Source organism: Hirundo rustica, chromosome 1 (assembly GCF_015227805.2).
Source record: "Hirundo rustica isolate bHirRus1 chromosome 1, bHirRus1.pri.v3, whole genome shotgun sequence".
Taxonomy (NCBI): domain Eukaryota; kingdom Metazoa; phylum Chordata; class Aves; order Passeriformes; family Hirundinidae; genus Hirundo; species Hirundo rustica.
In genome coordinates this window covers 19,699,042-19,709,603 of record NC_053450.1, presented here as the reverse complement: position 1 = coordinate 19,709,603, position 10,562 = coordinate 19,699,042, and the positions used below count along the sequence as shown (strand labels likewise).

The following is a 10,562-nucleotide window of genomic DNA, read 5'->3' as shown; positions in this document are numbered from 1 at the left end:
GTCAGCCCTCCCCTAATTTTTCAGTGCAAATCAAATGACAAAAAAAGTGTGGTATGTGAAAAAGAATGATGACAAACTCCATGTTTAAATAACTTTACATGAGAAGAGAACTTGCCTCACAATAACCTAGGTTCTGCAATGCCGGCAGATGAAAGTGATTTATTACAGAAAACAAGATAATTCCACAGTAAGTAATTCTGACTTTTTTTCAAACTGCCCTCGTATTGTAGCATAGCTAAATCAAGACTCATTTTAACAAGACACTAATTCAAGATCTCCAGCATAAAAAGAAATAGGGTAGTAATGCTGTATTGGAAACCTCAATAAAACAAAACTAAACAAATGCAACCAATCACTCATAAGTTACTCAAAAAAAAAAAAAAAAAAAAAATTCACTCCTTTTAAAATCACTAAGAAAAAAAAATCACTGCAACAAATTCACCTCATACAAATATGAATTTTATTTACAATTTTCCAAATTACCAATCAAATCCAATTTCTCAGTTAAATGTGTAGCATTTGTCCTTTAAAACAAATTAAACATTGTGTTCTTTTTACATCTGCAATATGGAGTCCATAGGTACATGCTATTTGGGGCATCTAGTGGAACAAATTTATGTGTGTTAAACACCGAAGGTATTCTGTGAAGACTCTTTTTTAAAAATTTATCTGCCTCAGGGACAAGCATTTCCACAACCACTTTCAAATGACAATTAATTAGGAAGGTTTAAAAACCCAGTATTTTATACCAGGACATACTGTTCACATATACATCAGGGTGTGTCATCATGTTCCTATTGCAAAGCTGCCCACTCTATAAGCAACGCTACTGAAATCAGACTAAATATTACCCACAGATTTAGATATTATTCAATGTGAATAAAAATGGCCATTGATGACTTTTACTTGAGTATGTGTAATTATGGGCCAACTTGTACCTGATCTGGTACCAGTGTGATGTGATCTGTTCTGAATGTTGAAACCGCATGGGTCATTATAATAAAATCTTTTACAACTGTATTGCACATAAGGTTCCTCAAAAGCACAAATCTACATAACTGCATCCTGAACTCAGAATTTACCTGCTAACTCTCATGAAAAAAATCAACCAGATGGTAAAATCGTTTATTTTTCTCATCCCAGTGTCTGTGAATGAAGAGAAGAGGGAGAAGATATATACACTTTGGAATCCATTCAATTGTTTGTTTCTTCTGCATGTGATTTGTACTTCAGAGATGAGGATTTAAAAAAAATAAAAAGCCAGACAGACCTTGGATTTATCTTTAAAAGTACCTCAAAACCATAACAAAAATTCAATTTAATTTTGATACATATTAAAATTTTAGTCAGTTCTGCCTGACAGCATAACACGACAGAAATGCACAAGACTTTAAACATGCTTTAAAATGACATTCAACAAAGTATTTAAAATTTAATAAATAGCATACAATCACACACAAATACATTTCATACTGGATCTTTAAGCCTACTAAAAACAGACTGGCAAAGAATAAATAAAACAGTAGTTGACAGTTTTGTTTTTAAAAGGTGTAGTTTCTTGTTGTTACACTAGTAGCCACATATTAACCTGCTTATCACAAAATTGGAAGTTATGAGCTTTTTTTCCTCACTGATCTGTTTTGCTCCAACATGTAAAAAAATTACACTAAAAGGGTTTTCTTTTGGTTTTTTTTAAACCAGTCTTTGACCGAGTAAACCAGTTTTTAAAGTTTTTAAATACAATGAATAAATAGGGAATTAGTAAAGCAAATTCAATTGCAACAAAAATGCAACACCCCAAGAAAGAGCCATGGAAATATATAGCCATTGCAATATTAGACAATAATAGTACTTAAAGTGATAGTGCTTGTGCACTAAGCTCGTTAGAGACCTTAATATGATTTTAGTGCAAATCCCTTGAGTCCAAACAAGCCATATACCCTACAGTATTAGGGAAAGATCTATTACCAGTTGGAACTTATTCTGTAGTGTATTTGTACATATCGGATATTTAAAGAACTAATACATATTGTAATATCTTCGGCCCTTTTTTACGTCAAATCAAAAAAGACTAATGACTGGGGATTTTACATACTGTTTGGCTTGTACCATATTAGACTACAGTTTAGGAAAGTCAGTGCTAAAAAAGCTTTTGCCATCAGTTTATCTATTATGTCTAAATAATTTCATATATCATTGAATTTTGTACTTCTGAAAGAAAAAGAATGCTCCTGGAGAAAGTTTCTCCTCCCTTTAAGTAAGTTCACATTATGATGAGATTCAAGAATATTTAGACAAAGTGTTGAATAAACTCAAAGAAAAGTACATATTTTACAGTAACAATCTTTATCAGTATTTAGTATATTAAGTTACAAGTATGTTGGCAATAATACAACAGAGTCAATTCTTAAAGGAAAATAATTCTGTACAAATTCACCTGTTAATAAGGGGTTAAACAGGCAGCCAGTAGGTCTTGAGCAGCCATGTTTCAGGTTTGAACTATAGTACCAGGATAAACTAAATTTGAAACTAATGGGGAAAACTTCAGTTTAAAGAGTAATCTGATTATACTGGATACACACATTGTGTATTCAGAGCCACTAAAATGTTCACTCTTATAGTTCCATAATGTCATCCAGTACAAGAAAAGTTTAATCAACCACGCAGGCTAAAATACCTTTAACATAATGTTGTCCTGGATTTTTTAAAACTAAAAACTAATTTTAACTGTGAAGTACAAAACAATGACAGATATTGCTCCAACTTGTACACAATCTTTCCTAAACAATCCGTACCTAGCAGAGTAATAATGCCTCATCGTCACTAGTTTCATTTTTCACTGTTGCCTCTAAGCAAGTGTCGGGTATCTGGGCAGTGTGAACGATGCCACAGCTCTCACAGGGGCCATCTCGACTGCATGACCTTACACTGTGATGTGTTGCACTGTAAGGCTGTCTAAGCCCTGGTCCTTGATCTGAGCTGAGATCAAGTAGAGGTCTTGAACAGTCATTCATGTCAAAGTCTGATGCTACATCAGAGACTGGAATTAACATTTCAACATCATCATCCTCTTCTCTTCCACTTACCCCATTATCAAGCTGTCTCAAAGGACTTTGGTTCTGATTCACTGAGCTTGATCTCCCTAAAGTAAAGCGTACCCAGCGTAAGCCTTGAGTCATACGGCTTAGTGCGCTCGAGAGCTGGTGGCGTGCGGGACTTGTGCTTGGGGGCTCTACACTTGCCACTTCTCTTCCACCATCCGTGGCACTGCTACTGCTGCTCTGAGCAGAGGAACTCCCACACGCTCCCACTGTAGCTTCTATTGCTGTTGCAGGAGGGACTTTTTGAGGCAAGGTGGCAGCAACACCACCAACTGCCCCTGCTGTGTCTCTTCTTTCATTTTCTGTGTCTGTATCATCAGATTCAACTGAAAACAAACTTCTGTGAGTATTATTTCTGTCAGCTTCTCTATTAGTACTTTGGCCGGCAACATCATCTCCATCCGCTGAGACCAATGCCAACGATCCAGAATGACGTGACCTTGCAAAATTAAAAATTCGATTCCAAATGTTACTTGATCTGCCAGCAATAGGAAGTCTGATTGAGGTAAATCCAAGCTGAGATCGTACTGCCAGCCTCAGGTTTTCCAGAACTGAAGCCTAAATGAGAAGACAAGCAACAATCAAGCATTGACAGTCTGCTGGTACTGTTCTAGCAAAGAAAGAATGATAACTATTGTGCAAAATAGAATCTTAAATATTGGAAAATGTTGCATCTCTCTGAATAAGGAGCTGGTATATGTAGTAATAGGCTATTAAAAAAAAGTGGGCATGACAAAAGTCTAGATGCTCTAGAAAAAACATAATAAACAGGCAATTTAAGTGGAAATACATACGCAACGGTAATAAAAGAGCAATGACTTCTATATAAAGCATATTTCTCTAAATAAAGGCAATGTGAAAAGCAAGGCACTATAGCCTGGATATGGAACACTGATAAAAGAAAAGTCACAATCACAGAGCCAGTAGAGCAGGCATAGAAAATCTATTACAGACAGTCTTACCAAAAAGGTATTCACTGTGGACTGTAGAGTACAGCGCATAGAAACATCTCTCAAAAAGTTTAGGATTTGTAAACAAAGTCTTCCAAAAAGATTTAACAATGGTGGCCACCTTCTTTATTCACTACCCTAGGGCTTCCTCAAAGGGACTGAATCAGGTGTCTTCTCTACCAGAGGCTTATAATTTGATTTTTTTCTCCCCCTTCCTGGTATAATCAGTTAATTCCAGTTTCAAAATGCTTTAATACTTCTGTTTAAATAAAATCATTGTATGTGTTCTAAACTATGAATTCCCCAAATTCAGTATACATTTTTCAGTTATCTAGCTACAGAAGAATGCATGTCTGAATTTTCCTGTTTAAAAGCCTGTATAACTTTTCAACTGTAAGGTAACACAAACATAAGAAGATAAACTCCCTTGTCTTGGATATCCCTAACTCAAATTTAAGACAAAACACTGCCTCAGCTAAGTAGCTCAATTCTCAAATAGGGTAGAAGATCTTCCAAATACCCATAATTCTAAAAATATTCACAAATGTTTTTAATTAGAAGATAAATTCCATATTCACAACTTTCCATGAAGATTATGGCAAAAAAGCAGAATTTTCTTCAGAAGAGCTATTCCCCAATTAAACCCTTAACATATATGCATGTATCTCCCTCATTTTTAAAAACTGAAATTTAGTGTTCTCATGCTGTCACCTTCATTTCCCTTCCATCATGCTTCAGAAAATACAGCAAAATATCTGAACAATACTTCATAAACAACTTAGCTCCTCCCTTCCCTTCGTTCACAGGATGACTGAATTCAAGCATGCAGTATGTGTGTACAGCAGCCTTACTTCCAAGAGCTACTGAACAGACTGTTACTCTTTGAAAATCCAGCTCTGAAGGCATGTACCAGTTTTAGGCAGAAAGCACTGCACTGAAATTGAGCATCCAGCATTCCTATAGCTTGAATAACTAATTTCAATCCTACAGAGATTTGCAATTAGAGATGAGTATTTTGCTGAAAACAAATTTTAACACACCTTGACTTAATACTGACTCCCTTCCCTCAACACTTTACCACATTAAAAATCGAGTTTTATAATTTATAAAATTCAATTTACATTGCCTCAAGTTTTTACTAATGTTTTCTCCTCTGAAAAACAAAGGTTCTAAACAATGCAACTTCATTGGTTAAATATGAGCAAAGTTTTTATCATGGAAGCATCAATGTTCTAGAATGGCATTTTCATTATTTTTGATGGCCCGCTCACTACTATTTCTTATTTCTATGCTAGTTAATTGCTCAGAATAGTTACTTCCGTTTTCAAGGCCATAAGTCTTATTATATAATAATAAGACTTATATAATAAATACTGGTATTCATAATGGGAATTCAGTAACACTCTCACTGTTCAAAACTATTGTACATGCACTGAAATTTTATGAAGTCTGAAATCATGATTACATAGAAATACTATGAAGCAACTACATTTTATTAGGTTTAATTACAAAAGTTTGCCATATAATTCCAATATATTCTGAAATGAGCTTAAAATGTGTCCAAAGAAAAAGTGGTTAATTCAATTTAAGTCAAACTAAAGAGTAAAGAAAATTTCAGTAGTCACAGATATCTAAAGGCTTCAGTACCAGTCTCTGACTGCAGCCACTACATGTCTGGGTTTTTTACTCACTCTCTACTCATTTTAGTAAAACCCAAGACCTTTATAAGATTTCAAGATGAAAAAGGTGTCTGAGCAAGCTAGGTTTTTCTAACAATTGTCATTGTTCCTACACATATTCATGTACACCAAACCTGAAGTGTCCCACACAGGGTAGGCATCTGCAGGAAACACTAGTTTGTTCCAAGTTATCTGTTCCTGTTTGAAGACTTGCTCCAAGTTACTAGAGGACTTACATATCTGGGCATGACAACTGCATTGTCTCCAGAGACTTTCTTGAGCTAACCCTACCTCAAGAGACTTGTGAACACAGACCCACCATAAACTGGTGAAGGTTAATTTTTTTGGAAAAGAGGACAGCAAGCCAAACTTGTAAAAGTACAGAATTGGTTTGAAACAGAAACATACTGATCTTTATTATAACCACAGTAACCCACTGAAAAAGAACAAGGGATTCTACAGTGTTCACTACAGACATTTATTAAATTCATTAATGAAGTTCAGTGCTAATTTACTTATCCAAAAAATCCTTACAATGTTTTTTTAAAGCCTCTCATGCAAATTGCAATCTTCCTTTTTTCATCTGCAAAATCTTTTGTAACAGATCCCAGCAGCTTGTGAACATGTGAGCATGAGAGCAAATGTGATAGTCGTGTAATTTTTTCTCACAATAAACTTTACTATATTAACTGCAACACAATATAATTAATGCCAACTATACTAGAACACAGCAAGATTTCCAGACTAAGACTTTTCTTCTATTTCTCATTAGAGCTTTATAACCAAAAGACATTTTTAACTGAAGTTTTTTGACAGAAATTATCAACCAAGTAAGAAATGTGCTAATCATCCACCTCTGAATCTGGATGGCTAGAAACTATTAACTGCCATTTACTAGCTTTTGCTTTGTTACTCATTCACAACAATTTTACATGATATCACACCCTGCCCTTCTCCATCATCTCATTATACACGGCAGGCATGAATGCACCTACACACTGTGCATGTGAACTCCCATTCTGCATTAGAAGTTTAGGTCTTCTTTCCCAAATCAGAAAGTGCCATCTTGCAATCTTTACTTTCACAACAGTAATATAGAACATACAATTAGATCTACCAATCCATTACTTTTCATGCAAGAGGGGGGTTCTATAGTGTGCATTACTGGCATTATCAACAAAAGAAAGCCTGCAAAAGAAACTGTGGTGTTACTATATCATGATTTTGCTCAAGGGCTAATCATTTGTATAATACTATTGAGTTGAAAGGAGAAAAAGGAAATGCTGTAGAGGAAAAGGAAGCAGATAAAGTTAAAATATCTTTATTTTAGTCTCCTTAAAATTTAAGGGGTCCATCTGCTGTTTTGAAATCTTACCTGATTTGGGGAACAAACAGGGAAATCTTCAACTGGTGGAATTAAACCCTGGGCAATTAATTGTCCATAGGATGGAGGAGCTTCTCTTCTTAACAGTTCGGCCTCAACCCTTGACAAATGAGTTTCAAACGATCTTTCAAAGAGAAAAGAAATTTCACAATACATAAGACACTGATTTATTTATATATGTACATATATGTAAGAATGAAAGTACATCAGACTATTATAACCTGAAATGAAAAAACTTCAGAAGATGAAGTTTTGCTAATTTAATTGAAATTAAATTTGCAAAAAATATATACCCAAGCCTTTGAGTCTGTCCAGCTGAAATGAGAGCAAAAAACCCAGCCCAACAATAAATTTCTTCAATATAAAACAAACAAACCAGCCCAAGCCCATGGGCTAAATATAAAACCCATGATGAGTAATGCTTATATTATCGTAAAAGATTGAAGGATATGTAATCCTGGTATGAACTAACCTACAAGAGAAGAAACATGCTGTTATATACAGAACTGTGATATAAATTGTGAATTAATTAACTGCAGTTTTCCCACAGTTCCTTTTTGGTAACACTATCTGAAAGCTTCAATCCTCTATAGCGAAGTGATCAGAATACTTCTATCCTCTTTTCTTCACTGGGGGAATAGTCAGCCCCTGGAAAAGACTCACCAGAAAACTGGGTCCTGGCACCCAGCCTTCAGAGTTCAAGGAGCATCTGGACAATGCCCAGCCATAGGTCTTAGCAAGGTTTAGCTTCTTAGCAGGAAGCAGGGAGTTAGACTTGATATTCCTTATGGGTCCCTTCCAACCTGATAACTCTATGATTAACTAACCTCTTTTTACTACCAAAGAAAAAGGAGCAATGTCTTTACAAATCATGTGCAACAATATCCGTATGGCAATAAAACTACTTCAAGTACAAACAGCAGAAAACACCAAGACATTTCATAAAGTCGCGTTCTACTTACCTTCGTTCAAACATCCTGAGTGAGTACAATTTACAAGTACATCCCAGTGCAATGACGAGCAGCAATCCACAAATAAGACTCCCAATGACAGCTGCAGTTATCACTCTAGTGGGCACAATGACTGGGCAATTCTCTTCGTCACTGCCATCGCCACAGTCATCTTGAGAATCGCAAACCCAGCTCTCAAACACACAGCGGTTATTTTTACAGTGAAAATTGCCCGGCTGACAGAAGAAACAATTCTTTTCATCTGAACCATTAGGGCAATGATTCTGGTAGTTGCAGCGATCTGAACGAGGGTAGCAAACACCATTTCGAGAGCAGGGAAACTCATCTCTTTGGCACATGGTGCAGTTGGTTTCATCCCTTCCATTTGGACAGTGCCAGTAGCCATCGCAGCGTTGCTGCTCTGTGTAGCACCCCCAATTTCCACCGCATGGGATTTCCCATGGCAAACAGAAGCCATCAACTTGATAGGTTGCATTGAACCCTCTTGCAGCATTCACTTTGTCAGCACAAAAATGCACTCTTATCTGTCCTGAGGATGAAACAACTGTGAGGGGAGCATGAGAGTCAAATGCTGTCAGAACACGCAACAGCCTCCGTGGATTCTCCTCTAATCCATCATATATTTTGACATAGTCTCCATAACCTGTACCATCGAGTTTAAAATCGGTGAATCGCAAGATTACTTTGCGATGATCACCAGTGTCTATCAGCCAGGTGCAGTTGCTGCCAGGTGGATAGAAGTCAGGATAGTTGGGAGAACTGAAAGTACCATAGAAGTATTTTAACCACTGCCCACATGTTGGCACATCACAGTCTATTTCATCTCCCAGGTCAAGACAATCAATGTTACCATCACATTTTAAAGATTCTGGAAGGCAAGTGTAAAGCTTGGTGAAGCGGGAAAGACACTGGAACTGGTTGTTTGCACAAGGCTGAAAGGAAGAAGCTGTCGGAGGATTAGCTTTGGCACAGATTTCTTCGTCTGAGTTGTCTCCACATTCATCCATATTGTTACATTTCCAACTTTCTGGAATACACTTCCCATTAGCACAATGAAACTGGTCACAATCACAACTTGGCTCATCAGATTTCCCTGAAAGTAAAAGAAAAAAAAAATTCTTAGAGTTTAGCACTTTATGGCTTGTGTTGCGTATTTACTTGCTGCACTAGGTACATCAGAAGGGCAAAGCAAATGCCTGCAGTGTCTTTAAACCATGCTAACTTTCAGCAAATTTCAAGACAAAACAGTTTTTTCAAGTCAAAATTCCATCAATACATCAGCATGAACCTTATCCTTAGCTGATTTCAGTCAAAAAACTTTAACCCAAGCAAGAAAACAATGCTCATTTATAGCTATTGAGAAATCCAACTTCTAATATGCTAAAAATAAGTTAGAAGAACACTCTCTCATCTATCACTCAAAATACAGAAACATTTTTTGCTGCAGTACCAATTATCTCCTCAAATTCTTTCCCAGAAAAGCAGTCAGACTCTCTTCTGCTTTTGGAAGTTCCTACTTTGCACCAAAGGATCTAAGGCAAGAGAGAAGCTGACAGCTGAAGATTACCTATTGCCACCAATCAAAGAAAGAAACCTCTGTCCTCTCCTTTCTTCACTGTTTGCTCCTGCCTCTCCTGCAGGAACTAAGATGGTAGTGCAGCAAATGCAAAAATGCTTGCTTGCCTTGACTTATTAAAGTTCCAGCCATGTTGAACAAAGAAGCATACCTGGGATCCAATTTATTTCAGCTCTGTAACAATTCAGCTGAGTCAAACACTGCTGTATCATTTTCAATCACTGTTATTTCTACAAACCACAGTACAGACTGTAAAATTTGCTATAAAACTAACTGTCATGGTCAAAATATTTAACACAAGTCTGCAATGCACATGGTTCTACACAGCAGTAATTCAGAAAATAAACTAGATAAATATACATTCATTCTAAGGAACACTATACCTAAGGTTTTAATACAGAAACAGGAAAGCATAATAAACTCACTGAAATCCTAATGCTCCCAGGAGAAGCATGTTCTAACTTTTTTTACAAGAGAACAATTCAGATTGGAACGGAGGCCATCTAATAAAATCATCTGCTCAAAACAAGGCCAACTGGTGTTTGATTAGGCTTTTCAGGGCCTTCTCCAACCAAGTATTTTTCAAGTTCCAGTGCTTTATTATACAATATGATAAAAGTTTTCACAGCTAGCTTGAATTTTTCTTGCTGCAACTAATCTGCTGTGATAGGTCAAGTCATATCTTACTTCTGTTCTCCTTTTTTTCTACTTTAATATAATATCTTAGAAACCATTAAAAATAAATAACTTAAAATAATAATTTTTTTTAGAAAAGTACAACACATAATTATTAAATTTCACAAATGCTAATGCTTTTAAAAAGTGAATGCAGGAAAAAAAATTAAATCATGAAGAGTGGTAAATGTTACAAGCAATGCTGAAGAATGTTTAAGTTTACAAT

The 10,562-nt window shown here is 36.0% G+C and overlaps 1 protein-coding gene across 1 annotated transcript in view; it reads right to left on the bottom strand.

Annotated features, from left to right (window-relative positions):
• Positions 1-437: 437 nt before the first annotated feature.
• LRP12 (LDL receptor related protein 12) overlaps positions 438-10,562 on the bottom strand; it is a 51,343-nt gene continuing 41,218 nt past the window's right edge. Inside the window, exons 5-7 of the mRNA XM_040066904.2 lie at positions 8,077-9,178; positions 7,106-7,238; positions 438-3,659 (exon numbers count right to left, since the gene is read on the bottom strand). Of these exons, the coding sequence (XP_039922838.1) occupies positions 2,796-3,659; positions 7,106-7,238; positions 8,077-9,178 (2,099 nt within the window). The 3' untranslated portion in view covers positions 438-2,795. The remainder of the gene's footprint in view (positions 3,660-7,105; positions 7,239-8,076; positions 9,179-10,562) is intronic.